The 26,595-nt window shown below is 33.5% G+C and overlaps 1 protein-coding gene across 2 annotated transcripts in view; it reads right to left on the bottom strand.

Annotated features, from left to right (window-relative positions):
- LOC142978831 (protein CEPU-1-like) overlaps positions 1-26,595 on the bottom strand; it is a 136,610-nt gene that overhangs the window by 68,861 nt on the left and 41,154 nt on the right. For both annotated transcript variants that reach the window (XM_076123420.1, XM_076123421.1), the window contains exon 2: positions 25,819-25,958. In XM_076123420.1, the coding sequence (XP_075979535.1) occupies positions 25,819-25,891 (73 nt within the window). In that variant the 5' untranslated portion in view covers positions 25,892-25,958. The remainder of the gene's footprint in view (positions 1-25,818; positions 25,959-26,595) is intronic.

Here is a 26,595-nt window from a genome sequence, read left to right as displayed (position 1 = left end):
GCGCGAAAAAGCGTGAGTGTAAAGGCACCTATTGTTTGAATGTCACAAAGACATTATTTAAGACATATATTTTAAAAACCTTCTCTGACGAAGTATCAAGAAACTAAGTCGACATATGTATTATTTATCCACCTCGAAAAAAATATAGAACAATTATTTTCCAACTGCTCAAAAGAAATAACATTATATTTCAAAAAATAATTGCGTAATCGCTTAGCAAATTGTAACATGAAGATATAAGTAATGTGGATCATTTATATGGCCCCTAGTATTACTTAAAACGGTCTGCCGCAAGATTTATTATGTCTATTCTTACGCAGAATTATTATTTTGATACTTTCGACATCGTAAAACTAATAACTGTGTAGTTAGCGCAATTTATTGTAAACGTTCAATTTTATTGTCTTCGTTTATTATTGTAACGATTTGTTTGAACATATGTTTGGGCATAACTCAGAAATAATGGAATAATATTTTTGGAGTACGTTTTGGTAAATATATTCGGCCAAATTCTTTGTGCTTATAACGAAGAAAACAAAATACAAAATTATGAATGAAAATGTTTACTTGCTTTTTATAATCGAATGCAATTTTTGTATCGCATCAACTACTTGTATTATTATTTTGTGGCCAATGGTCAAACCATTCCGTTTACCTGGACCACTGGAAATTAGAACATTAAACTTGTGTTTATGGCATGTGTTCTTTTTCCGAACTACGCTTTCAATAATGAAAAAGTAACATAAACTTTTCCAAAAGGAGAAATTAAAAATCAAAGGAAATCTCTTTCCAAATTCAATAACATCAAAGACTGCTAAAACTCCAATAAAACAAAAAACAAACCATACACATAAAAATACTATTGTAATTCAAGTCAAGACTACGATTTCATGGTTTACCGAACCACCATTACCGTGGCCCATTCCAATCTTAGTAATGGGATTGCAACGCCATTGAATCTTACATGTTGGTTCCGAGTTATTTGGTTAATTTAACTTACAAGCCACTTCCGCATACTTCTGTAATTGCAGTTTCAGATCTTAAGGCTTCGAAGTTATTTGATAGGGTATAGAATATTGCTGAAGAAGAATTTTTAGAAAGGGAGAAAATAATATAGTATATGTTTGGCGCAAAACTAGGTAATCATAACGCTTGCGGACCTACTGGTTGATGCAAGAAAAGGAAAGGCATCGTATTGAAATGTTGGTAAAAATAACTCATAAGAAATGGTTTAGTTAAGCGCTGTTACAGCGCTTAACTAAACCATTTCTTATGAATCGAGATTTTAACATTTAAAACGACTACAGTAGTCGTTTTAAATGTTAAAATCTCGATTCACGCGGTACATAGTACCGATTGTACAGAATTGCGTTACAGAGTGGTGTTTTCCTACTGCAAATGTGTGAAAATCTTGTACAGTGCCTCTACCGAGCACTGTAGAATCTATTTGTTGTCCTCGATACTTGATAATACCGACTGTAGATTATCGCGCTACTGTGAGCCATTAAGTCAAATGCTTGTAAACGTTTGACATAAAAATATTACTATGTATGCAAGTAGGAACATATAATATATAGAATAGTGAAGGAAAAATATATTTATTCGCACGCGATGCATGTTTAGTTTTATTGCTGACACCGTTTTTACTACATTTGTATAGTTTACACAATAAATTCGGGCAATTTTTCAACGAATAAGGCCGCGAACTTAATATTTGTCGTAATTATAATCAAACTATATAAAAATCTTCCGTTACTGAATGGACTGACCACCAGTTTCTAAGGTACATTAAGCTGTAGTTTATCTATTCAATAGCGTTTAAACTCATACATAAAAAACGCTATTGAATAGATAAACTACCGCTAAATGTACTCAGAAACCGAGCATAAGAGACTGACTGACTGATGGACAACGTACAGTCGAAACTACTGGGCGTAGAATGTTGATATTTGGTATGGTAGTGTAGAGAAGGATTTTTGGAAATTCTGCCCTTGAAGGGGTGAAATCTTGTTATTTACTTTAATCAGTTATATCTCAAAAACATTTAAAAAATGGCCACATTATCAGTAATGGGAAATAATCACCCAAAACTCAAGCCATCAAATGCATAATTCTATTGTAATCGACATGAACATTGGGACAGTAGATAGCCAATTACAAGTCGACAACTCGAAACGATCACTTTAAACCATTACGAATTAAGTTTGACGAGCCAAGTTGGCAGGCAACTAAATTGCGAGTGTTTCGTGCAAATTACAAGTAGCACCTCAACGAAGTAAATTAGACAATACGGTGGAATAATCACTGGAGCTTACCCTTTCATCGGTTTTAACTAAACACCGCTTAATCCAATTCTGGCGCAATATTCGTAGGTTCTGAGAATTCTCTGTTATTCGGTCTAAGTTGTTTACTTTAGCAAGAACGTAAGCGTGAAACGGGGAATGAATCTGTGATTCTATTGGTAATAGAAAACTTTGATATTTTTTCTTTTGCTTACAGTTTGATTACTTATAGTAATTAAAAATGTTAGTTTAGGTCATATACCTGTCAAAAGGTAAAATTTTTAGAAAAAAAAACATGCATCTTCATTACAATACATGAATGAAACAAAGGGGGTTTGTGAGGAACGTACCTAGTAACGTTATCTGATCTTTGCCTACCCCTATGAGGAGAAGGCGTGATTTTTAAGTATGTATGTAAAAGATTTGATCTCCTGCCATTTTTGACAGAATGGTCTACATAAAAACTTAATTTAAATAGCTACTATGTTATTTACAAAACTAAACTAACAACCCCGCTTCAGCCTTTGTCTTAGGACAGAGGAACAACAAATTATTTACATTCTCTTAATCAAGTGGTTGTTGGTTACGTTCCGAAGGCACTTCTCTAATTGAGTTCACCTACCTACATCGACTGTATCTTTGTACTTGTACTACATTTTTAGATAGATGAAGAGTTGAAACGTCTCTGAAGATGTTTATCTGACAGAATAAATGTAGGTTTATCTCTAAATGCCTTTTAAGAAATAGTATTTATTATATTATGATTTACAGCTTACATAGTCTTGTAAATTATGTGTGGTAAAACGCCTCCTAATATACCTTAAACTGAATTTTATTCTGTAAAAAGGTTTACCCTTTACAGAATATTTTTTTTTCATTCACTCCCTTTCTTTATTCATTTATGTTGCAATATCTATTATCGCCATATAATTCTGAATGCTTTAATAGGCACTCAAAAACCATAAATGGGCATTAAAATTGCGCAATAAGCTTGCATGATAAAATTGAACGATACCAATACTAACGACACACCTGCGTACATAATTATTTTCAAAATTCCATCAGTCTTTTGAAAGTTGGGCCAAAATAATGTACTTTAGCTGATACTAAATTTATTACAGATGCAGTTTTGCAATATCGCCAAGGCACCAGGACATACGTTCTTTATTAATGAGAAAACCCTACTATAAAGATGTAAATGAAATTAAAGCGAGTCTTTTAATGGTGTATGCTTTAAGCTGCACATAAATTCGAGTTTCTCTTCCCTAGGGCGTCGTGAGAGACTGCTATATGAGATTTTCTCAGGCGCTACTGCATCTATCCATGTCTTAGAGGCCACTAAGAAAATTTATATTGGAACAACCTGCGTTATTAAATGTTGGGAAATTGTTGGCTTAAAGGTAATTAATAGAGGTTGAATATTCTTAGTAAATATATTCTAAAAAAACATATAAAGTGTAAATTAAAACAGAGCTCTGTATTTTCATTGATTTTTGGGAGGCCGGAGAGAGGTTGATGAAAGAGCATAGATGAGGCCTTTTTTTAAGAATAGCTTAAGAAAGTACATGTATTTTTGTATAACGTCTCGCCTGTTATACACCTCTGCCAACTTCTACTGTCTTATATACAACGAAGCAATCCCATTGTCAATTACCAGAAACATTAGGACAGAACTTCAGACATAGTCAGGTAAGTTTCGCAAGAAGGTACTTGTAACTCAAAGAATAAAAAATCTAATAAATGAATGTATTAAACCAAACAACCAATTTTTCGGCGCTTTGCCCATATTTAAACTTATCCAAACAATCAAAAACATACTCGACCATTATTTATTTTATTCGCTATGGCCACTTGAATGATTAATTAGGCAATAGAGTGGCAAACAATAGGCAGGGCTTTTAGTTAAACAGTGAACACATACATAGCTATATACTTATGTACATACGTACTTGAATAGGTATACAAATGTGTGTGTTTCATTGTTAAAAGTTAATCACATTAATAGTTTGGCAAACTGGTATAATTATGTTCAGGATTATATAAATGTACAGAAGCCTGATTCTCTGCCAGTATCGAGTATCGACAACTGACTAGCTATCGAGAAATTTTCTATAAAAATGTCATAGTTTATCTAGTAGGTGTTTCTAAACATTTAAAAATAATAATAACTTTGTAAATACATAGATATATAAAATCAAACTTTTGGGGTTGGCAGATAGTAAAATACATTAACTTTGTAATTGCATAAGTACCGTAAAACGGGGTGAATAGAAACAATTTTCAACTTTGTCCTAAAAATTTGTAGCGAATAACTTGTTATTTTTATTGTCGGGTTATTTTATATCATGTCCGGCGCCATAAAGAAAGAGTTAAAACCATATTTGTCCAAAAATATGCATAATTTTACGATATTTCATTAAAAAAATGGTCAATTTCTATTCACCCAGCGATAGGGGTGAATCGAAACGACCAAAGGGGTGAATGGAAAAATTGTGTTTTAAAACGTTTTTTCAGTTAACAATATTGTATCTTTATAGATAAATATACACTTAAAGAGATAAACACTCCAAACAACTCATTAGAAAAGAAATTCCACTTTAAATCCAAAGTTTTGAAAAAATTGTATGGGCCATTAAGGCATTCGAGGACGGTTGACTTTGAAGCAATTTTTTGGGTATAAATATCAATTTAAACATTTAAACAATTATGACACCGCAGAGAAGTAATATCGACGTGTAATCATTTCAAATTTGAACAAAATTCTTAAACGAGGAGTACTCAAATATTGGGCTTGAAAACTTTCCTGATTTTTTTTCTATTCACCCCGCGAATTCTATTCACCCCGTTTTACGGTATCAATAGTTAATCAAGATTATAAATTACATTTGCGTCTACTTTTTATACATTAATCCATTCCACACAATAGTTTTGACTTAAGACATTTTAAACTAAACTAACTAAAGAACTAAAATGTTAGTTTTTAAAATCCTTTGTTCTACCTGAATAACACTTATTAATTAAAAATTTAGAGTAATCGTAAAATTTTAACCTTTACTTTTTAATCTATAGCAAAAACGGATCTCAAAACTACCTAAATCCGACGTTCCAAATCTGACAATGACAAATGATTGTAAGGCAAAAATGTCCGAATACCAGGTACCTATGTTTTGATCCGGGGGAGCAATTAATTCAAATAAGTGATGGCCGTGCCCCGGGTGCGAATAATGCTCGGTGACAAATAGTACCACGGCTACCTTACGGACGACATTTTAAGACGTTGAATTTAAATTTTGGAGGTGTGAAAAATCGTTTGGAAGAATTTTATTCATAGGAAAATGAGAATTATTACCTGGGACACTCTAATTCGAATAATATCAGTAAATTGCTGTAAAATGTCGCATTTTCTTACTACATCTTCGCGTCTATTTAATTCGTCTTCGTATGCATTTAATTCGTCAAATAACCACATTTAGCACAATTACATGCGCAACGAAATAAAATGAAGATTTTTCAACATGGGGCGTATTTGTTTAAATGCTTTGCAGAAAGTAATTGTGAAATATCTCACACCTTTGAACCTAGGTACTTGATGTCCTATCTAAAAATTGTTAACCCTTTCTCCTATGTCGACAAAAATATAGCGTCGTAAGCACGTTCTGATTTGTCGAGTAAAGCCAACCGAGGCGGTCAAGATGTCTTTCTTGTTGTTGGCGGTTAAGGTGTCTTTCTTGTTTCGAAACATTTCTTCTGCTAAATATTTTATTTGTCTGCATTTACCATGTCTCAATCTACATCAAAACCGCACACCAACAAAACAAATTCCGAAACCAAGAACAGACAAAATCAACAGAACAAAACAACTCGACCGCGAATCGGAACAAAAACGGAACTCTTATACCGAAGCTGCAACTGCAAACAGTACTATAGCTGTTCCGGATCGGAACTCGCGAGATCACGTCTACGGAAATGGAATTTTAAATCCACACATTGTACTTAACGTCGGAGTAGGTTAGTGGCACAATGAGAGTGGATTATTGTTGAAGTAGGCCTATGTTGGATTATAGCGTTAGTAAGATGTTAGCTTTTAGTGTGATTTCAGTTTTGAGAGTGTGCTCTAAGTGTGTACTGTGTTTTGTTTTGGATGTTATTGTTTACGTTTTATAAGAATAGTTAAGACTAACCGATATATATTTTTATTAGGTATACGTCTGAGTCGTCTGGCAATTTGAACTCAAAAATTCAATAAAATATTAAACTAGAATTTATCAAAAAAGTGAAAATATAAAAAAGGCTCCTCATTTCCAAACAAGTGTATTAACTATATTCTGTGCAGTTTTTCACCCAAAAATTACATCTTTAGTCCAAAATCTTGACAGCAAATAAGAGCCATTCCTTTATCTTCTATTGCAGAAAATTAACCACAACGTCTAACAAAAGATGATCCAACAACACATATACATCAAAACAACTAAAACTAAAATCCTCAAGCATTACACTAATGTATTAAGTTACAAAGTCACATGTGCAATCGATGGCGGGTCGCCGCAAACGTTCCAACCTCTAAGTATCGCGGCCGCACCTGGCATATGACGTCATAAATTTGTACATAAGTGTACCCATAACCTTAGTGCCAGTGATTAATTTTAAGTGTGTTTATGTTTCGGGTTCTAAGAGGATTCTGTTTCAAGATATGGTGACAAGGAAGGGTGATAGAAATATATGCAAACGGAATGAAATGTCTAGACGAACCTATTGTTTGTAAAATACGCTTACTGGAAATTTTACTTCCTATTTAGTGAGAAAACATATTTACTGTCGTAGACTGTCTGTATGGACCGTAAGAAATGGCTAACTTTGGCTTGATATTGAATCGAACCCCAATTGCTACGCTATAATTTACACGGAATTTAAAGAACTATTCATAAAAACCTCATGATTTTCTTATGTGTTTAGTTTATAGTAAACCATAGTTATCACCGTAAAGAGACAGGCAGGGCAGAAGGCGCTGTACGAACCAACCAAAATACTACGCATATTCCATTAAAAAATTAACCCAATAACATTGGAAGAAACAAGTTCATAACATCTCAAACTTAACGTAATCCGTACATCACTTCTCGTGAAAACAACGCACAATGTACACAGTCCATTCATCTTGACGCTTGAGAATATTTACATTACGTTCGTGTATTAAACGAGTTTACATATTGAGGAAAATGTACCGAGATTCAGATGAGATTTGAGGGAGTTTCGCATTGATTTGCTATAGCTTTGGGAAATTAACTTGATAGATATTATAATATCAAAATGTTAAAATAGACGTACGTAAATAAATTAATTTTAAAGGCTGAAATAAGTTCTAATTCCATTATTATTATAAGGTGAATATTTAAAATAATATATTTTTGACAACTATTTTGTATTTGTCTATAAAAGTAGATGTTTGACGCAGCAGTTAACACGGTCATCTAGCCGAAAAAATCGCTGCGTCGGGTGTGATGCACTCAGATCTCACCGAGGACAAATGTTTTTATATTTTGTATAGTAAGGGTCTCAGATATTCTAAGAAACTTTAGTAAGGGCGTCGACACACTTGTAAAACATTCTAACAACATTCTGGTTTGCAATGCACATTCTACACTTTTACTTGAATAATATACATTTTTCAGTAAGATACTAACTTGGCTAGTTATTTAGTTAGTAGATAGTCTTAAATACAATGAAAGTTATTACCTCATAGCCTAATTAAAGTAATAAGGACTACAGTCCAACAGCTTAGTAGAAAGTTTTGGCATTCACGATCTAGATATATCTGAAAAAATACAATACAGACCATCGTCAGCTGCATAAGCTTGAGGGTCACTGATGTCCTATATTCAGAATTTTTCTATTCCTACGGTACCTACGAATCTTGTGTACAAGGTTCTTTATTAAGTTGTTAATCTATAGCTAAAACTAAATATTAGTTATTAAAGCGTATGTTACCAATAAAACCATTATTATCTTTCAGACCAAGGTAAAATAAACGACATTATTCCAAGGGACGTTCGTTAATATTTGGTAGAAGATAAACAATAATATTTTTCATAAAATCAACATAACAGCGGTACCCTTCTTAAATAATTACCGAGCAATAACATTAATAATACGCGAACCGTAACTGACCGAAATAAGGACGGTCACAGACGTGATCGGTGGGAGAAAAAAAACATTCTGTAGTCAATGGAAATTGAAATCTGTGAAAAATGTTAAAATGTTTGATTGCGTATCTTATAAAGTTGTGTTCTTTATTCCATGTCTACTTATATGTATTTGTATATATAGTGAGTTCAATGTTGTTAATTTAAAATGTAATTGTAAAAATTATACCAACTTCAATAAATAATAATAATCGCTTATATGTTTATTTCTATGTAATTTCGTTATGTGGTGAGAAACATCAATTAACGCCAAGGACAATTCCCAATTGTAGGACAGCCAAAATCGATTGTATAATTTCAAGCATAAAATATTTCCGTATTATTTAATGTTATTCTTAATTCTCCCTTCAATTTAAATTACGTCTTAGGTAAAGATTTTGTTTCCCATATACAGATCCAGAAAATCTTAAAAACCCAGTATAAATGTCAGTTTCAGTTCTTTTTTCAGTATATATCGACACATTTTATTTTGTAACATTACGTTTCCACCTTTACGTGAAGTAAATTATCTGAAAATAAACGGTTTTAACCGAGCATATATTTATATGGCCACTACAAATAAAGCTTTTGGAGAAATGGCTCACTTTAATTAACTCTACTTAATTAATTACCAAGCAGGTTGATTAAGCGGCCAGACTCGCCTTAACACATAAATAAATTAAGTTATAATTACCATTAAAACATGGCGATGCTTTAATGCTATTATATGCATCGATATACACGGTATATTTAATTCGGATTTATTTAATTGACTTCAGAAATTTTAAAACAACCGAATCGTTGATGCTGCTGTTACCCTATGATTACAACCTTTGACTTGAGATCGAAAGGTTATAAGGAAGTGTATATAAAGAAAGGTTATAAGTACTATGATCCAGGACCTAATCCCAAGATAAGCATAGTTACAAAACGAATACTTTTTTTTTACAACAGAAACCAATGGTAAGACATACTTAAAGTTAAAGTTTTTTGCTACGCTAGCAAGAAGTCGCGTTCGAAATGTTGCCTATAGAGGCAGTCTGAAAGACGTTAAAACCGTAACAAAAAACCGCTCAAACATGTATATAACCGTCCTTAGCTTTCCATTTTCCACGCACGGCCCTTTACAATACCCGGTACCCTCAGGGGATTTAGGTTGAATTTAATAAATCTTTCCTATGTTTCCTTCAGCCGTTGAATGGCAACGGAACCACGGGAAACTCCTGTTTTCATAACAACATTGAAAAGGATAAAATGGTGTATTTCCGCATGTCGTTACGTGTCCGTTCCGTGACTAAACAGTGTTAAAATCAACACGTGTTTTTTTTTGTTCCGCGTGTGTTATGATGAATTTTTGAATTTTATTAGTCGTGTGATGAGATTTGTTTTGTTTTGAGGTAGGTTTGTTTTGTTTGTTGCTGTCTTTCCGCTTTTTATTAAATGTATTTGTTTGGTGTTACAAATTGTAATATTTTCGGGAAAATTGATTGATTAGAGATTTTGAAAAAAAAAAGTGGTTTGTAAAGTAAACTGCAAAGCAAGGCGGGATATAACTTCTTGTACTACGTTGTTTTACTTTATAAGTTGACAGAGCTTTTTAAGCTAATTTTCTAAGAAAATATGTGTGACACAATAGAAAAACCAAAAAAACATCTTAAAAATCATCTCGCTTCTGAATAACAATAAAGAATTTAAAAATTTAAACTTCATCATGTAAAAGCTTTTCACCGCACCGACGCAGCATAACAGCACACCTAAAACATTTTAAATCCTTTTATCCAAAATCCAATCCTTTAAACTTTTAAAGGGTGAATAAATAAAGAGAAAAAAATCACCCTTCTAGCGTTTCGCTGTGATTATCTGGAATAAATGTCATTAATTTGGCCCGCCTGGCCGTTAATTACAAGTCGGGCCAAATTAAGACGCCCCGTAGAAATTATTTGAGACATCTCACTGTCTTACGACGGAGATAATAATGTGTTTTTTAAAGAATTTCACAATGAGAAGGGAAATGTTTTAATGCTTAAATTTGGAAGTACAATTTTAACACGAATTGTTGAATTCTACGCTGAACTTAGAAGTCTTTTAAGCACCGGTAATGGTTTTCTATTTTAGTGCTAAAGGCAAAGCTAAGGTTAAAAGAAAAAATGATATCTTATACAAGAACACCTGCAATATGACGTAACGAACTTGTACTTTTGTTCATAATATTATCACTATCACTATCACAGTATTAATTTGAAACATAATCATAAAAGTATTGTTTTTACATATTTGACGCACACAGATACATTTTATTCATGCAAGGTTTTCACCCATCTCTTAAAAAACGATTTATAAAGGACTGAAAAATAACACTTCAACTTATTTCTTCAGATAATATTTCGATTAAAAATGCAACAGTATAGTCAAGACTGCATTAATTTAACATAATCCCAGCCTCAAACCAACACAAAAGGCCATCGACCCCAAAAAACTCATCTCATTTAACATAACCAAACATTAAATCTGCCTGTAAGTACAATTTATAGGAGTACCAGCCATAATGACAAAGGTTTGGTCCATTATCCCAGCGTTAATAGCACAGTTCACTGCAATGTTACAAAGTTCAACTGTTTTACTGCTAATCAAAATTCAAGTATGCTAATTTCAGAACACTATTAAAGCCAAACGATGAACGCTTTTCACCGTTTCGCGACGTATTTTCGCTTATTTCATTACACGACAGCTGTTTATTATGTTGTGCTTTTGTTTTCTGATTTCAATATTAATATTTATATACTGCCTCCGTGGCGTAGTGGTTAAGGTCGCCACGTCGCTACCATTGCGTCGGGAGGACGTGGGTTCGATTCCCACAATGAGCAATTATTATTTGTGCGATCCACAAATATTTGTTTCGGGTCTGGTTGTACTTTGTGTGCTTTGTTTGTATGTTAGTAAAAGTACCCGCGACACAAGAGCAATTCTTAGGGCAGGAGTTGTCTATTTTTAACCAAAAAAACGAACAAATACACCTTTATGATGAACGCTTTTCACCGTTTCGCGACGTATTTTCGCTTATTTCATTACACGACAGCTGTTTATTATGTTGTGCTTCTGTTTTCTGATTTCAATATTAATATTTATAATAACATAAGTAAGCTATTTTTGGTTGGCAGTTCATGAATATGAAAATTCTTTGTTGAATGTATCTTGTTGTGACAATGACGAGAATGGCTGTTTCGAGGTTGATACTTTTCACATACATCTTTTTAATATTACAAATTAATAAATGTGTATCTATGTCGCTCAGCCGCAATAAAAACGTCAACTGAGTTTACAAAAAAATTATAATAAACTCGGACTCGTAAATGGTTCGTCCATAACTCTATTATTTTCGTGAATAGTGTAAAAATTAAAATGATTACAGACTGACACATTGTGTTACGCACTAATTTGATCCCATCGAGAATACGAAATTGTAAAGTCGCTATCTCCTACTAGCTAGTACCAAACTACTACTATTTCGAAAAAGAGAGTAGTTACCTAATGGATTTTGCTAGTAGTCGTCTTGCTATTTCATTTAATTTTTGAAAGTTCTATAATACTAGTGATGCCCTACAGTTTCACTCCTGTTTGTAGCGATAGCAATAGTTTTACTAGGAAATACTCTTTGATTCGTTGAAAATCTCTTACCATTTAAAAAGTTACAGTTTAGTTAGCAGTATCCAGTGATAAAACCCACTATAATCCTAGTACGAAAACTCTCCATTTTCTCTCGCTTATCCCATTAACCTTTACAAAAATCTGTAATTACAACTTTCGTGTTTCACAATTTAAATGTATGTGTTACTGTAAAAGCCCGAACGGTGGTAAATCCTAAGATTTTCCGGTATAACCTAAGATTTACCAACTCGCAATGGTAAAAGTCTGAACAATTCTCTTATTTCGAACTTTTAGCTATATTCACTTGACGATGTCGAGATGTCGCCGGAGCCCCGCTTCGAGGGGCTCCTCCTTCTGGGTGGTTAAAAAAAAATAACCACGAAGGCTAAGGTGGGAGCTTCGCTTCGCTCGCTCCTTAGCCTTCTAACCTAACCTACCCATGTCGCTTTGCCCAAAACTCCTTCTTTATAACTATGTCACAGTATATAATTATACCGTAAAATAGTTATAAATATAGTTATGAAGGAGGATTTTTTTATATATCGTAACATAGTTTTTAAACTCTGGCTTGTTCGAACATTTACCATTGAGAGTCGGTAAATCTTAGGTTTTACCGGAAAATCTTAGGATTTACCACAGTTCGAGCTTTTACAGTAACATATGTATTTCAAACTTTTTATTTAACTTAAAAAGTTTTTAAATTTGTTAAAATCCTATAGATTTTGTGAAGAGTAAGATTGAAGTTTGAATAAAAATTTAATTTGTATTTCATTCTGGTTTAAGTTTGACAAACGTTGTTAGTTTAATGTGCAATTTACGTTGTAAAACTTACTACTTGGCTTAAGCTCGGCCAAATACATAATTTAGTTTTTTACTGTGTACTTGCAAAAAAACTTTGTCAATAACTTTCGAAAAAGTATTTCGTGGAACATTTTCTAATAGAACTAATTTACTTAAGAGTATTTTTTTATTATATATATTTTTTTATGAATTTTAAAGCATTAGAAAGTTTATTGCTAATCAATCAATCTTATTTTTTACGTCTTCAACTACTTACTTTCAACTTAAAAGCTTTACAAAAAAAACTACAAAATGTTACCCTCTTTTTGATATGATTCTTAAATAATAATAACATGCTGCTATCAATTTAACCCAAAGTCAGCGATATATTGCTCGTACCGCCAAAAATATACTTTATTCCGAAATATTGAACAAAGGCATTCGACAAACCTATTCTATATTTAACTCACAAGGTAAACGTGGGCACTAAGTGCTTCTTTTCACCGAGGTAACTCTTATTCCACGAAACCCTATAACCTCTATTTTTAGCCAAAAGTCAATACTCATCGTATATAAATCAGCTTAGCCTCTTTTCCAAACTATCTTGGAGTCAGCTTCCAGTCTCACCGGATGCAGCTGAATACCAGTGTTTTACATGAAGCGACTGCCTATCTGACCTCCACAACCCAGTTACCTGGGTATAACACGATACCCTTCCGTAAGACTCGGTTGAAAGACTTTCAAGCTTCTGACAACTGTTAACAACTGTCAAAGATTTTTGAAATTGGCAGCCGGGACCCACAGTTTAACGTGCCTTCCGAAACATGGAGGAACTCGATATGTATAAGATGGTCACCCATCCACAGAACAACCTTGGCAAGCGTGGATTAACCTCAGAGATCGATCCGCGCGGCTGTTGTTACTCGTCGCAAAATTTTATATTTTTGTTAGCGCCTTAAAAACACAGGAAATTTTCAACTGAAACTTTAGAACGAAATCGGTTTACAAAGGTGGCGGGTCAAAGTTCCAAGAATTGTTTCAAAGCGGCGGACATTCGGCTCATTTAGCTAAATGAGCTGCGACCACATTAACAAAACATTCATACGATTTTCGACCTTATTACAAGACCAATAAGGCTTTCACTTCCCGCTAAGATATTCCGAAGATGCCACAGAATGTTTCTGCTATACTCCTATTTCGTTTCAAAGTTTTGGTAAAAACAAAGTGTATTTTCGCTCAGTGTAATTAGGTATGTGTTTTAACCTACTTTTTAGAATAAATGGCTACTTTTGTAACCGATATGGCTATGTAAATTAGGTGACCCGAACCCTGTTGAACTGTAGGAAATCCGCAAGTACAGTAACATACATACTATTACAGTTTAATACTTTGATATTGAATTATGATTTCTTAGGATTTCTTGTTAGACCGGATGGACATTTAGTTGTATCATTGTGTAGCAAAAGTGAAGTAAAAATATGCCAGTTATTTTATTGAAATTGACAATTTCAGTTAAAAGTCCACAAATATTACAATTCTAACACTTTATCCAAAAAACTTTTTTCAAACTTTAACTACTAAATATGACAAATCGTTATAGTTCGGGAAAAACTGTTATACGAGACTCTTATCTCTACTCCCCCATACTTATATCCTATACAACCTTATCAAATTACATAAACGTCAGCAACTCAACGCACCTGGGAAAAGGCTTGTCCACCAAGATAATGACAAGGTCGCTCGTAATATAATTATACGGATAATATAAATGTGATTAGTCCCTCGCCCTTATAACGATATGTCGTTGACTATGTCGTAGCATACATTTAAGAATAGGTACGTGATACAATAAAAAATTAAAGGCTATGACAGGGTCGAAGTATTAAATTATTTGTAGATAATATATACCATGTTAATAGGAAGAAATAAAGAAATTCTTAAAAACTGTAAATAGATCAAAGTGCCATCTATGGATATACATAGCGCTAATAAAGGCTCAGTTTGTTGATAACGTAGTAAAGTCAAAATGGGCAGGCAAATATGCTAACGATAAACGAGTAATTAATGATCAATTTCGTAAAAAACGGTTCTGCTTCTCTAGTTCATATCGCAAAAATATGTTTTCCAGGTTTTTGTTAATGTCTTTCTCTCGACTTTGATGTTTTATTATACCAAGTGTAGAGATTATACTACAGAGATGCTAAACCTTTGCAATTTTATTGTAACCATTAAAATTACTGTATTTATAGGGTAATACTCTTAAAAGTCCATCTTTGTTGTACATCCTGTTCGATATATTCTTAATATATGACAATGTATTGTTTCGCCGTCATTTAATTTTTCTTCCATTCAGCGTATCCATTCAAATTTGCATAAGTTAATTGACATATTTCGTGTCGACTCATTCCGCATAATGGATTTTATTATCGTACAACGAAAAAACGATGGATGCACTCAAATGATGGGCCGATTAAAGTTCACAGTCGGTATCAAAAACCTGATATTTTCATTGTGGTTTTTACACTGAATGAAACAAGATTTTTCATTTTGAAAATGTTGAAGTACTTTTTGCTCTCGAAATAAGAGCTCTTGTTTACTTTATTTTCGTTTGCTAATTAACCGTAATGGTTTTTGTGAATATCAATTTGTTTAATGTTTACGTTTATTGAGTTAAGAATTGAATGAACCTTATTAAAACTATGGTTGTACATTTGGAAGCTCACGATTCAAGATTTTTTTGCTGAAGTTTCTACGTAAAAAATATATTGTTTAAAATCTCACGTTATACTGACTGTATTTTTGTCATTTCACAAATTTGTATCAAAAAATGTGGATACTTAAAATATTGCAGAAAATTGCGAAATTCGAGCTCAAAAAAAATCAACAATATCTTTAATGATATTTAATATCCAGAGTTTTGAGTTCAATTAATTTTAACCCGTGAATTTTGTGATATCCTACATCAACAACAAAATAAACAAGCAAAAATACATACCGAAAATATTCCAATAACAATATTTAAAGGAATCAGATCTCAATATTTATCGACGGCAATATCTGAGGAGTGCCGTAATATCGAAAACATGAGTTCTACCGCGTTACAAGCCAGTGGCAATGGGCCAAAGGCTCCTGCAGCTGGTACTACTCTATATTTATTATATCTATTATTAATAATGTATCTGTTCTGAGGTGGTGTTGCAAGTGTTTCAAGATTTAATACGTAGTTTCAAAATTCTGTGCCGTTATTTCGTTGTGAGGTGCGAAGATAAGTGTGATAGAGATTTTCTTTTGAAAAGGGCTTTAGAAAGGCTTATTTTAAGGTGAAAGGGGATAAAGTAACACGTTTACTTTAAAAGTATTAAGTTGTTTGTCAATCGATATTTTGATTTTCAAAAAACTAAATTACATTTAAAACTATGGCGGTCTGTACTTATCAATAATTGCAAAAAGAAGTTTATGGTTACGATGCCTTATTTTTTGCCCGACGTTTCGATCAAATTACACCGATCATTGTCACAGGCCGACTTATGTAGCTACTAATCAAAAACTTAAAATTCAATTTAGTGTGAACACAAAACATTACAATGGTTTAGTCTATATCGTATGATCACATCTATGGACATGGTAGAAAAAACTGTAGCATGGTACTTATATAATGGTCAATTAAAGTTGTTTCCCTCTTCATCGAATTTCATTTTAAGTGGAAACCGGGAATATTTTTAAAGTTTATATTTAAAATGTCGGCCATCAGTTCAAACACAACAGAATATCGTTACCATTCGTACTCCACATTAATCATTTGTAAGCCGTACCCGTTTCATCAACTCAAATTAAATGATAAAAGTAAATGTTGATTGATTGCGTTAATTAATAAAATTCGTTCGTCAATGTCTCTTTACTCTACAAATCGTAATTAATGTCATTCGAACGTCAATTTTGATACTTTTCAAAACCTTGACCCCAATCAGAATGACACCACTTTCCAATCACGACAAGATTGTCTTACATAACGAGATTATTTGAAAACGTACTTATCAGTTGAAAATTTTCCGATCCGATTTTTTTACTCATCTTGTATTTTATTAGGTTTCCAAAGATTGTTTTGTAATCTCCATTTCAGAAATCTTGTTTAAAATTATAGTTAATATCTCATTATATAGTTAATATTGATTTATTATTAGTTAGTATCATTATAGCGATTCTCTACAGTCGTTACTATCAAGTATCTATTGTTTTACATTTATAATATACCACACTGATAAAGTTTTACAAAAATAATCTTGATAGCTGATCGATTGTCGATAGAAGATAGTGGCAAAGAATCGCGCTACAGGAAGTATTTGTAATGTTCGTGCTTATTTAATTTATTTTTACACCTCAAGATCACGTCATGATATTTTTAATTGAAAGATCGTAATCTACACGGCATACCGTTCCGTCAACCACGTCATTTTCTTACGACATAAAAAACGTATCGTGACGTGCGACGGTAAATAGACGCATCCGATAATTCTCTGAAGTTTGTGCACATAAATTGAGTAATTTATAAACTTGCGCATAATTCGCAGCACAGCAATGGCCATACCATCCGTCAAATCAGGTCAGTGGCTCATTCACCCCAATCCCGAGATCCCACTTAATTTGCGAAACCGTAAAACTCTATCCTATTTATTTTTCTAATCCCGGGAAATCTGCACGAAATAAATTAGACGGAGAAAAAAGTTTGTTTTTAATTTCCTTAGAAATAAAGACTTACGTCTTTAATTAATTAAGAAAGGTCCTTTTTTAAACACAATCAAGTGTCTAATGAGTGTTTTTTATTTTTTTTCCTTTGTTCGTTAACTGCGAGTGATTTTCTGACGCGACACAATTCTAATTGGATAGGATCTGTTGATTTTGTCGTACATTATTCATTTTAGATTTGTTCGGGCGCACGTTTGAGAGTTGTTGCATTAGAATATTTCGTCTGTACATTTTTAATAATGTTTTGTTTACTCGACTGTTATTCAAATGATTTTAAATTGTTGTACTTCCTACAGTGGGTTTCGGAGACGTTAAAGACTTTCTTTAAAACCATCTCTAGGAAAAAGGACTATGATGTAGTAGCACGATGTTCTATAATATAGAGTATCTTCGAAGTTTATATAGCCAACTATTATATTATATAAACCATATCATCGCTAAGTGAAGTTCTTAATATTATTTAAAAACATTCTATATAACAACTATGAATAATTTGGAATGCACTCACGTTTTTAATACAAATATTATATAAAAATCTATGAATACAAAAAATCCTATTTGCCGTAACGGCTGAAAAATGTTTACGTAAGAAAATCAGCTTCCAATATCTGCTTAGCTAGAATAACAAGAGGAAACTCTTATAATAAAACTAAATAAAAATGTTCCTTTAAAAATACCCGTAATCAAGGTAGCTTGAGAAATAACACGGTTAAGAAAATGTACTCTTGTTTAAGAAAACCTTCTATATTTTCTGCTTCTTATTTTGCACTCTGCGTAAATGTATCTCAAATAACAATTGTTTAGGTAATACTGACGTTCAGCATTTATAAATAAGTACAAATACCGTTGGTAGACCTTGTATATTGCACCGCAACGTACATTCGACGTAAAATTCATGTTTTAGTTAATTTTCAAATAAAATTAGGAATATACTATTACTCAAAAAAGACTTTAAGAAATCTTATTTTACGGCTGTTGAAAATAGCATTAGGTACCTTTAAAACAAAAAACTTTGCTTCTCAATGATTTTCTTTATTTTCTTGCAACATAAAAAATAAATTGGTCATAGTCATATTAAAACAAAATAAAAAATACAACCGAAATCGTAACGCAAAGAATGTTATTCGAAAATTTTGCGGCAAATTCTTTAAAAAATCTCATTCGAAAGTCTCACCTTTAAACAGTTGATTCAGTTTATTTCCTTATTCCGTTCACTTTACTTTTATAAAAACAAAACCTTTATGAACTGAACAATCTCCTGCATTTACTTCTTACTCATTTACTTTAGTTAAATTGAGAAAATAAATGTAATGAAGTGGTGTTTTGCGTTGTAGATGATTATTGCTACTTTTCTTATGTCTATTTAAGAACTATCAATATACATTTATAAAACTATTCTGTTACTAAGTGACTGACTGATTGATGGACAACGCACCTATTTGGTATGAAGTTCCCTAGAAAGTGGGAAGATGAACAAAGAGACGATTTTTTGAATTTTCTGTCTCTTTGTCTACCGGATCGGTTATTCAACGCAATAACCTGTATATTTTACAACCGTATTCCTAATTTAATAAGACACACTACGAAAGATCGCCTCGATATTTTAATACTGATTTCACTTCTATAACTTTAAATCACCTTATATATTTACAAACACAATCTAAAGAACAAAGAACATTAAAAAATCAATACTTAAAAAAGAAAAACACAAAAGCATTAAAACAAATTGACTACAAAATCTTTTTAGTAGGAAACCAAAGAGCTAAAAGCCTTTATCGATTAGTCTCATTAGAACGACAGACTTGCCTTTATGCGCTATTTATAAACGTTTAGTCACGAACTATACATCGATCTGTTGAGGCGACAGACACGTGAAACTAAATAATATGCTAGTCTTTGTCACGAATGCAATTTCTATTCAGAGGATTTTAAAATAGTATGACTATTGTTACTACTAGTATTTGTTTCAAAACGAAAAATATTGTATTGTATAAGGGGCTTGAGGAGCTCGTAGCTTAGTAACAACAGCCCCAAAGATCTCTGAGGTTAAGCTACGCTTGCCGAGGTTGGGTGACCATATCATACCATATCACCTAACCACTGACCAACTTGTTACTTAGCCACGAGTTACTTTATTTTATATACATACTATGCATGCTAATATGTGTATATTGGATAATAATCAAGCAATACTGTACATTAGCTCAATTCTCTACTACTATCGACTACCGACAACCGACCAGTCATCCAGAAATTTTGTAAGAAAATGTGATCAGCGCCTCTGACGGACGTTGTAAAAACTTTTTGGCAGTACATTTTAAATGTCGATAGCTAGCCGGTTGTCGGTAGTCGATAGAGGTAGAGAATCGAGGTACTGAGACTATTAGGCACAATTTTAAGAAACACAAGTAGTTAGTAAGATAAGCTTTTTAAATAGCCACCAACTAGCTACTTAAAAACCCTTTAGCAAAACTCTCAAATCTTTCTAAAAAATCCCGCAATTGCTCCTCAACATCGTCAAAGTTAAATTGCCGTTCCGATTATTTCTAATATTCTTATTTCGCAATTTTAATGAGTCTCCCTTTTTTCCAGATGAGTCGACTTGTTTTTTATTTCGTTTGCTTCCGACAGAAGCAAAGACGATTGCTACATTGATTATTGTATTACTTTTATTGCTTTTAAAGGTTGTGGGATGGTTCGCGTAATGGTAAAGAAGATGGGAGTTGTTCATAAATATAAATAAATATTAAAGGAAATTTATAGGAAAGATAATTGTAGATTCAGCAGTAGTCAATTATAAATATGATAAAGGTAATTAAGACCTGCTACTCTTTAAGTTTTGTAGCTTATATTTCTTTGAAACGGGTCTCGTTTACCTATAATACACACGCATAACATGTCCACATTACAATATTTAGGCAATCCCCCTTACACATGAAACGGCTGAACCGATTTCGCCGGGTGACAGATTCTGGAAAACGTACGGCGTACGGCGCTTTTCATTAATAAATAATGAAATTGTTCTATAAATTTTTGATTTAAAACTTTCCAAAACGTCGCTTGTTTAAATCGTCAAGTTAGTAGTCATTGTGATAGATATACCCGCAAAGCAAGAGTGATTGTAGGCATATCGGATCTGAATCGTTGATTGTACCGGTCGTCGGGCCCGGCTCCAATTCACGGGCGGTTTTGATCGATTCACTGATTAACTTCCTCTGTTTCGTCCTACATTGTGGAGATTTCGGTGCACTGATTTTTGGGTAGATAAAGACGAAAATCCATGTAAATCAACTGGCGGCGTAAAAATTTACAGAAACCTTTGTCCAGTCCTAATGCCCCCGTAAGTGATGTCAGCACTGGATATTTTCTTTGTCAAAAACATGCTGTCAGGGCTTTAGATCACGTTTTTACAATCAGCCTTCCTTCGTAACCCTCCCACAGAATTATAAGAATAGAAAAAATATATATTTGTTGAATTCTTTTATCTATATTAAACAAAATGGAGTAATTTTTTTTATGATAAATTTCCAAAAAACAAACAATAGTTTCAGTCGACTTTGACACCAAAGCATGGTTTTTTAGTGTAAGGAATAAGGAATTCTTGAATCCTGTATCCGTAACACAACGGTCAGAAACCCAACATCTTGAAAAGGCAACATTCTTTATTGCATCACAACTACTTTGTCCTCAAGGAGAATAAAACACGGAAACCACCATACCCTTAGGTACGATTCAGACCAACCGGCTCGCGTCGGGCCGGGCCGGGCGGCATTTTACAATGCGGTAAAGAACATTGAAATGTATCAACAGTAATTACAGTTCATATTTGCAAGCAACTTACGCATAGCTATCTCCGTCGGCATCCCGCGACGCGTCGCGACCTCTCGCAGAATGCATTCGGCTGTCGCGACGGCCGACCGGCTCCGACCGGCTCCGAACGGCGCCGTCGGCATCCAATCGGCTGCCGTCGGGTCCGTTCGGAGCCGGTCAGCTGTGCGTCGAAAATACGAACGGAGATTACGGTGCAGCAACTAGCGAATTATTGAAGTTGTGTTCTTCAAGCGACAGTTAACATATTAAAATCAAAAATGCATACGGAAGAAAAACTAATTTCTTTAGTCCAGATTGCCGCGGCACGCGTGCTGCTACCGCGGCAGCCGTACGCATACCGCAGTAGCGGTACAGCTCCGACGGACGCGTTCGGCTGCCGCGGCACACGTTCGGCTGCCGCGGCACGCGTACGGCTCCGTTCCGAGGCGGCGCGACGCTAGCCGGTTGGTCTGAATCGTACCTTACTTAACCTCTATATAACCAAAGTCATTTTTTATAAATTAATCATACTAGCCTTGCTCTATCGGAATATTCCATACTAACTATCCAAATCTAAAAATGGATCTTAAAAGCATCAAACTTTATAAACTTTTACTAATTTACAACTAAAAACCATATTTCAACGCTATAATAGCACTTTAATTATACATGGACATTATCCATACGAAACAAATTAACCTAACAAAATACTTTTAGCCTGACAAACTACTTGCAAACTATCCAATCGGCTGAATCACTTGTATTAAGAAATACAGCAACCTTAATCCGTCGTAATAAGGTTGAAATTTGAACCAAATTTGTGTTAGTGAAATGTAAATGTGTATTGGTAGTCGGCTACAATTTTCCGAAGTGTCAGTAGCAATTTTCCTCGACACTGTACGGTAATGTACAAGGATTGACGTTTAAACGCTCACAACGGCTTTAAGTGTGCTGGTAAAAAGTTCTATTATGTAATCCTGTTACGGCGTGTGTGTGTGTGTTCGGTGTCTTTGGCTGACAGTCCGCCTGATCTGGTTACAGAAGGGGTAGAAAATGCCAGCTAAATCAATATCCGAGTAATGGATTTTAGGCATTTTTTGCCGCTTTCACAAATGCTTTGTACAACCCTTGTTACGATGAAAAGATCATTTGAAATACGTACACAGAAATTTCTCAAACTGTTATGAACTAGAGGTGAAAATTTATTTTGTGATAGTATAGAATTGAATACATAGAGCCGGGGTTAAAAATAGCTTCGCAAAACACTATTAATCTGCAGAACGTATAAATCAGTGTTTAAAATATCATTAATTGTAAAATTTATTTTTTTGCACGCTATTTAAGTTAACTCATAATCAAGAGCAATATTTTGTGTCAACTTGATCAATAATTGATCTATGTGTACTAATAGATACGACTAAAACCTCGGAACTCATTTACGAATTCTAAGCAACTAACTAAAAATTCCCCAAAAAAAACAATCCCTTTATAATCAGTAAATCTCAATAGTAACAAAAGCCGCCCCTAAATCACCCCTAAAAACGTGTAGAGCATTCACCCAACATTCATAGGCCATTAACTTTAAGCTACTAAGTGATAATGATTGACATTAAGTGGTCACTAACGCACTAGCCCGTCCTGGAAGCGCGCCAACACTAGGCTTTCACGTAATAGATATTATTTTAGAATCTAGTTTCAGCAGATAATTTGTGGCAGAATATAAGTCAGACTAATAAAAGTCTGTAAAAAACAACGCGGAAGTGTGCACAACTGCTATCCACGATGTCTTGGGTTCGATTCCTAGGTCGGGTATTATTGATATTTTCTAATTTATTTGAATATTTCTTAACAGTAGGCTGGAGATTGGTAAGGTGCTCGAAATGTGCCAATAGCCTTACCCAATATTATATGAGACTAACATTGTTAATGACAAAACCTGGGTATGGTTCATACACCTCTGCCTACTCCTTTGGCTATAATGTATGTCATTGTAGTTTCAGCTAATTATTTGCAGCAGCAGAAAATATGTAGCAAACTGTTTGTAGTCTGCAGCAAATTATTGACCTAAATATGATATTATAAAACTACATGCTAACTATGTAAACTAACAACTAAGTGATATGGATTGACATTAAGTAGCCATAACGCACTTGCTCTATTCTGGACTGAAGCCAACACTAGCTTTTCAACGATCCACTTAATAGAGATTTACTATTCAAATTATTTAATTCGAACATTCTGGTACATTAGACTGGAAATGTTATCTGCGTACGGTTTGTAACAATTAGTTTGTGGCACAAAATTGCAGAGTTCATGAAACAAAATGTGCTTTTATTTCGGGTAGATCGACTAATGCAGTTCGATAACTGCACTCTGTATGAATTGAACAATTTAACGTTGGGTTATTTTATCAAAATATAAGTTCAAAATTTTTGTTAAGATTTAAAATTAACATTATTGCCTTCAACAACGGCTCTCAGTAACCATTGAACATTTTTTATACATTCTTAATTAGTTCCAATTGTGACCTTAAAAATATCTTGAAAACATACAGTATTATCCCACATATACGTTACAAATACTTCGCCACAAATCGTACGCCGCCACATTACAAATTCAAATTCCTTAATAGGAAAATTTAAGTCCTTTGAGGAGTATTAATATTGATTACGTTCAGATGATTGGAGCTGGTTAAATATGAATGAAGTTCTGCGGTTCGATAGGCCAAGATCGTTATAAGTTAAAGTGTTGCCGACTGTACTACGGCCGACTGACTAAATACATTTGCATGTCTGAACAAGCTTGTTAATTCGTTCCAAGTTCGCCACAGATTGTAATTTCTTATTTATTTGAATATTTCTCAATAGTTTCGATATAAATTAAATATTTTTTTTCTTTAACCCATTAATGTCCCACTGCTGAGCAAGGGTAATGTACACGTAACTTCGTTAAGTCATTGGTGTGTTGCCTTGCATTTTTAATTATAAAACGTGGGTTTATTTTAATACACTTCTGCCTACTGTTTTATTTATGACGGACGTAATATTATGTATCTATGTATGTCATTGTAGTTTCAGCAGATTATTTGCAGCAAAAGAAGATATGTAGCAAACTGTTTGCAGAAAATTTTAGTCCTTTGAGGAGTATTAATATTGATTACGTTCAGATAACACTATATGCAACACCAAAAAATTCACTGGGATACCGAATGGTAATTCGTATTAAGCATACTTAGTGTAATACAGAAAACACATTTATATTTATATATCACGTCACAAAAGAGAGATAAGGAGAATCTTGATTTGTTTACTGTCTGCTTCACTTTTTTGTGGATAGTCATAAAAATATATCTTTTCTGGGTATACAAGTCATCAAACGTTCAGATTACTCATTAATGGGTTCAGTGAGTGATGAACATGGAGAAAGATTTCATCCAGAAATTGCAGAGTATGAGAAGCGTTATCAGGGTAGATGGGAACCAGCCATGCTTGCAGACTACTGTTGGAGCCTCCAGAGGGATACTGTGTCTACGGGTTACAAGAGGAAAGCCAATCGTTAAAAAAAACATGTTTTTTTAATGTATAATAAAAATTTAAGTCTCTCCTTTATACATTTTTTTTCAAAATCAGTAAGCCTATCACTACTAAATCTGACGTGATGTAATAATTTTATTTATACACACCGAATAGTTTTAAGGTGATAAGTCATAATTACATACTGTAAGTCAGGTGAATTTTTTTTTTTTTTCAAATTTGTTGCATAGTGTAATTGGAGCTGGTTAAATGTTAAAGTTATAAGTTAAAGTGTTGCCGACTGTACTACGGCCGACTGACTAAATACATTTGCATGTCTGAAAAAGCTTGTTAATTTCGTTCCAAGTTCGCCTCAGATTGATTCGAGATATCAAACCAGGGATTTAAATTACTATTACATGTTACGGTTGATTAATTTCGGAGAATTAGTTTCGTACATCAGTTGGGCAAATTGGTAAAGAAATCTTTTGTTGAAATTCGACGTTTATAGACTTTTATTGATAGGGTTTGCTAGAATTTAAAAGCAAAATTAACTTGTTAAAAAGATACCTATTTTCCATATTCGTTACCTTTTTAATGAATCCCATGAAATAATGAGTTTTTTTTAAACATTTTTTTTCTCCAATACTGATAAGTAGCTCCACCTCCTGTGTTTGTGATCTTAGTCATTACGTTATCAAAACTCCAATGTTCGATAAAATACAATAAAACATGGATTAATTTACGTCCCTACATCACCATTCTTAGTACATTAAACAGATATGAATTGTGAGTACTCTAAGTACTAATAACATAGATTATAGATATTGAAAAGTCTAGTATAAAGGTAATTTGGATGTTACTTACCTCTCACCGCAATTGTTGGTAACATTACAAAGCCGTGTATTAACGTCCAAAACAACTTTCTATTCATCTTCATATTTGTACTATAACTGATTCACATCACATAATTTAACACTCATATAGACACAACACTGCAGTCGTATCTGAAACAATAGAAATATAATCTTTATATATATAATTCTTCTGTAATTGTGTATGTCACTGAACATCTCTTAAACGACTGGACCGATTTTGATGAAATTTTTTGTGTGTGTTCAAGGGAATCTGAGAATGGTTTCGATGACAATGTCTTTTTATTTAATTTTTATGGCAAAACAACGTTTGCCGGGTCAGCTAGTATTAGTATAAGTTATTACCATTTTAATCACTTATTTGGTTCTACAGGTATAGAAAGAAATTCTTGGAAAAACTATCCGTAGTCAAGACCAAGATTAGATTCACTACATATACTTAGGTATTTGAACAGATTGAATTGAACCTGCGACTCGTCATCTCAGAATGTATTTTGCAATATTTTACAGTAATTACAGGTACCCTTAAATATAACGGCAGAACAAAATGATCTTGAAAAATCTCTCTATAGATATCCTATCCGATACAAATCTGTAAGCCTTTAAACCAACCCTTAATCTTATTCTCCGTCCCTTCACACCAAACCATTTACCTAAAACAACAGCTTACACCTATTTCTATTTGTAGCAAAAACCACATATAAAATTCTTAACGGTTTCACGAGCATTAAACTGCGTGTTTCCCCGCACGTTCCACGCATTCGCCACG

The sequence above is a fragment of the Anticarsia gemmatalis genome, chromosome 15, assembly GCF_050436995.1.
Source record: "Anticarsia gemmatalis isolate Benzon Research Colony breed Stoneville strain chromosome 15, ilAntGemm2 primary, whole genome shotgun sequence".
Taxonomy (NCBI): Eukaryota; Metazoa; Arthropoda; class Insecta; order Lepidoptera; family Erebidae; genus Anticarsia; species Anticarsia gemmatalis.
Note: the sequence above shows the minus strand (reverse complement) of the source record. Positions and strands in the feature narration are given on the sequence as shown.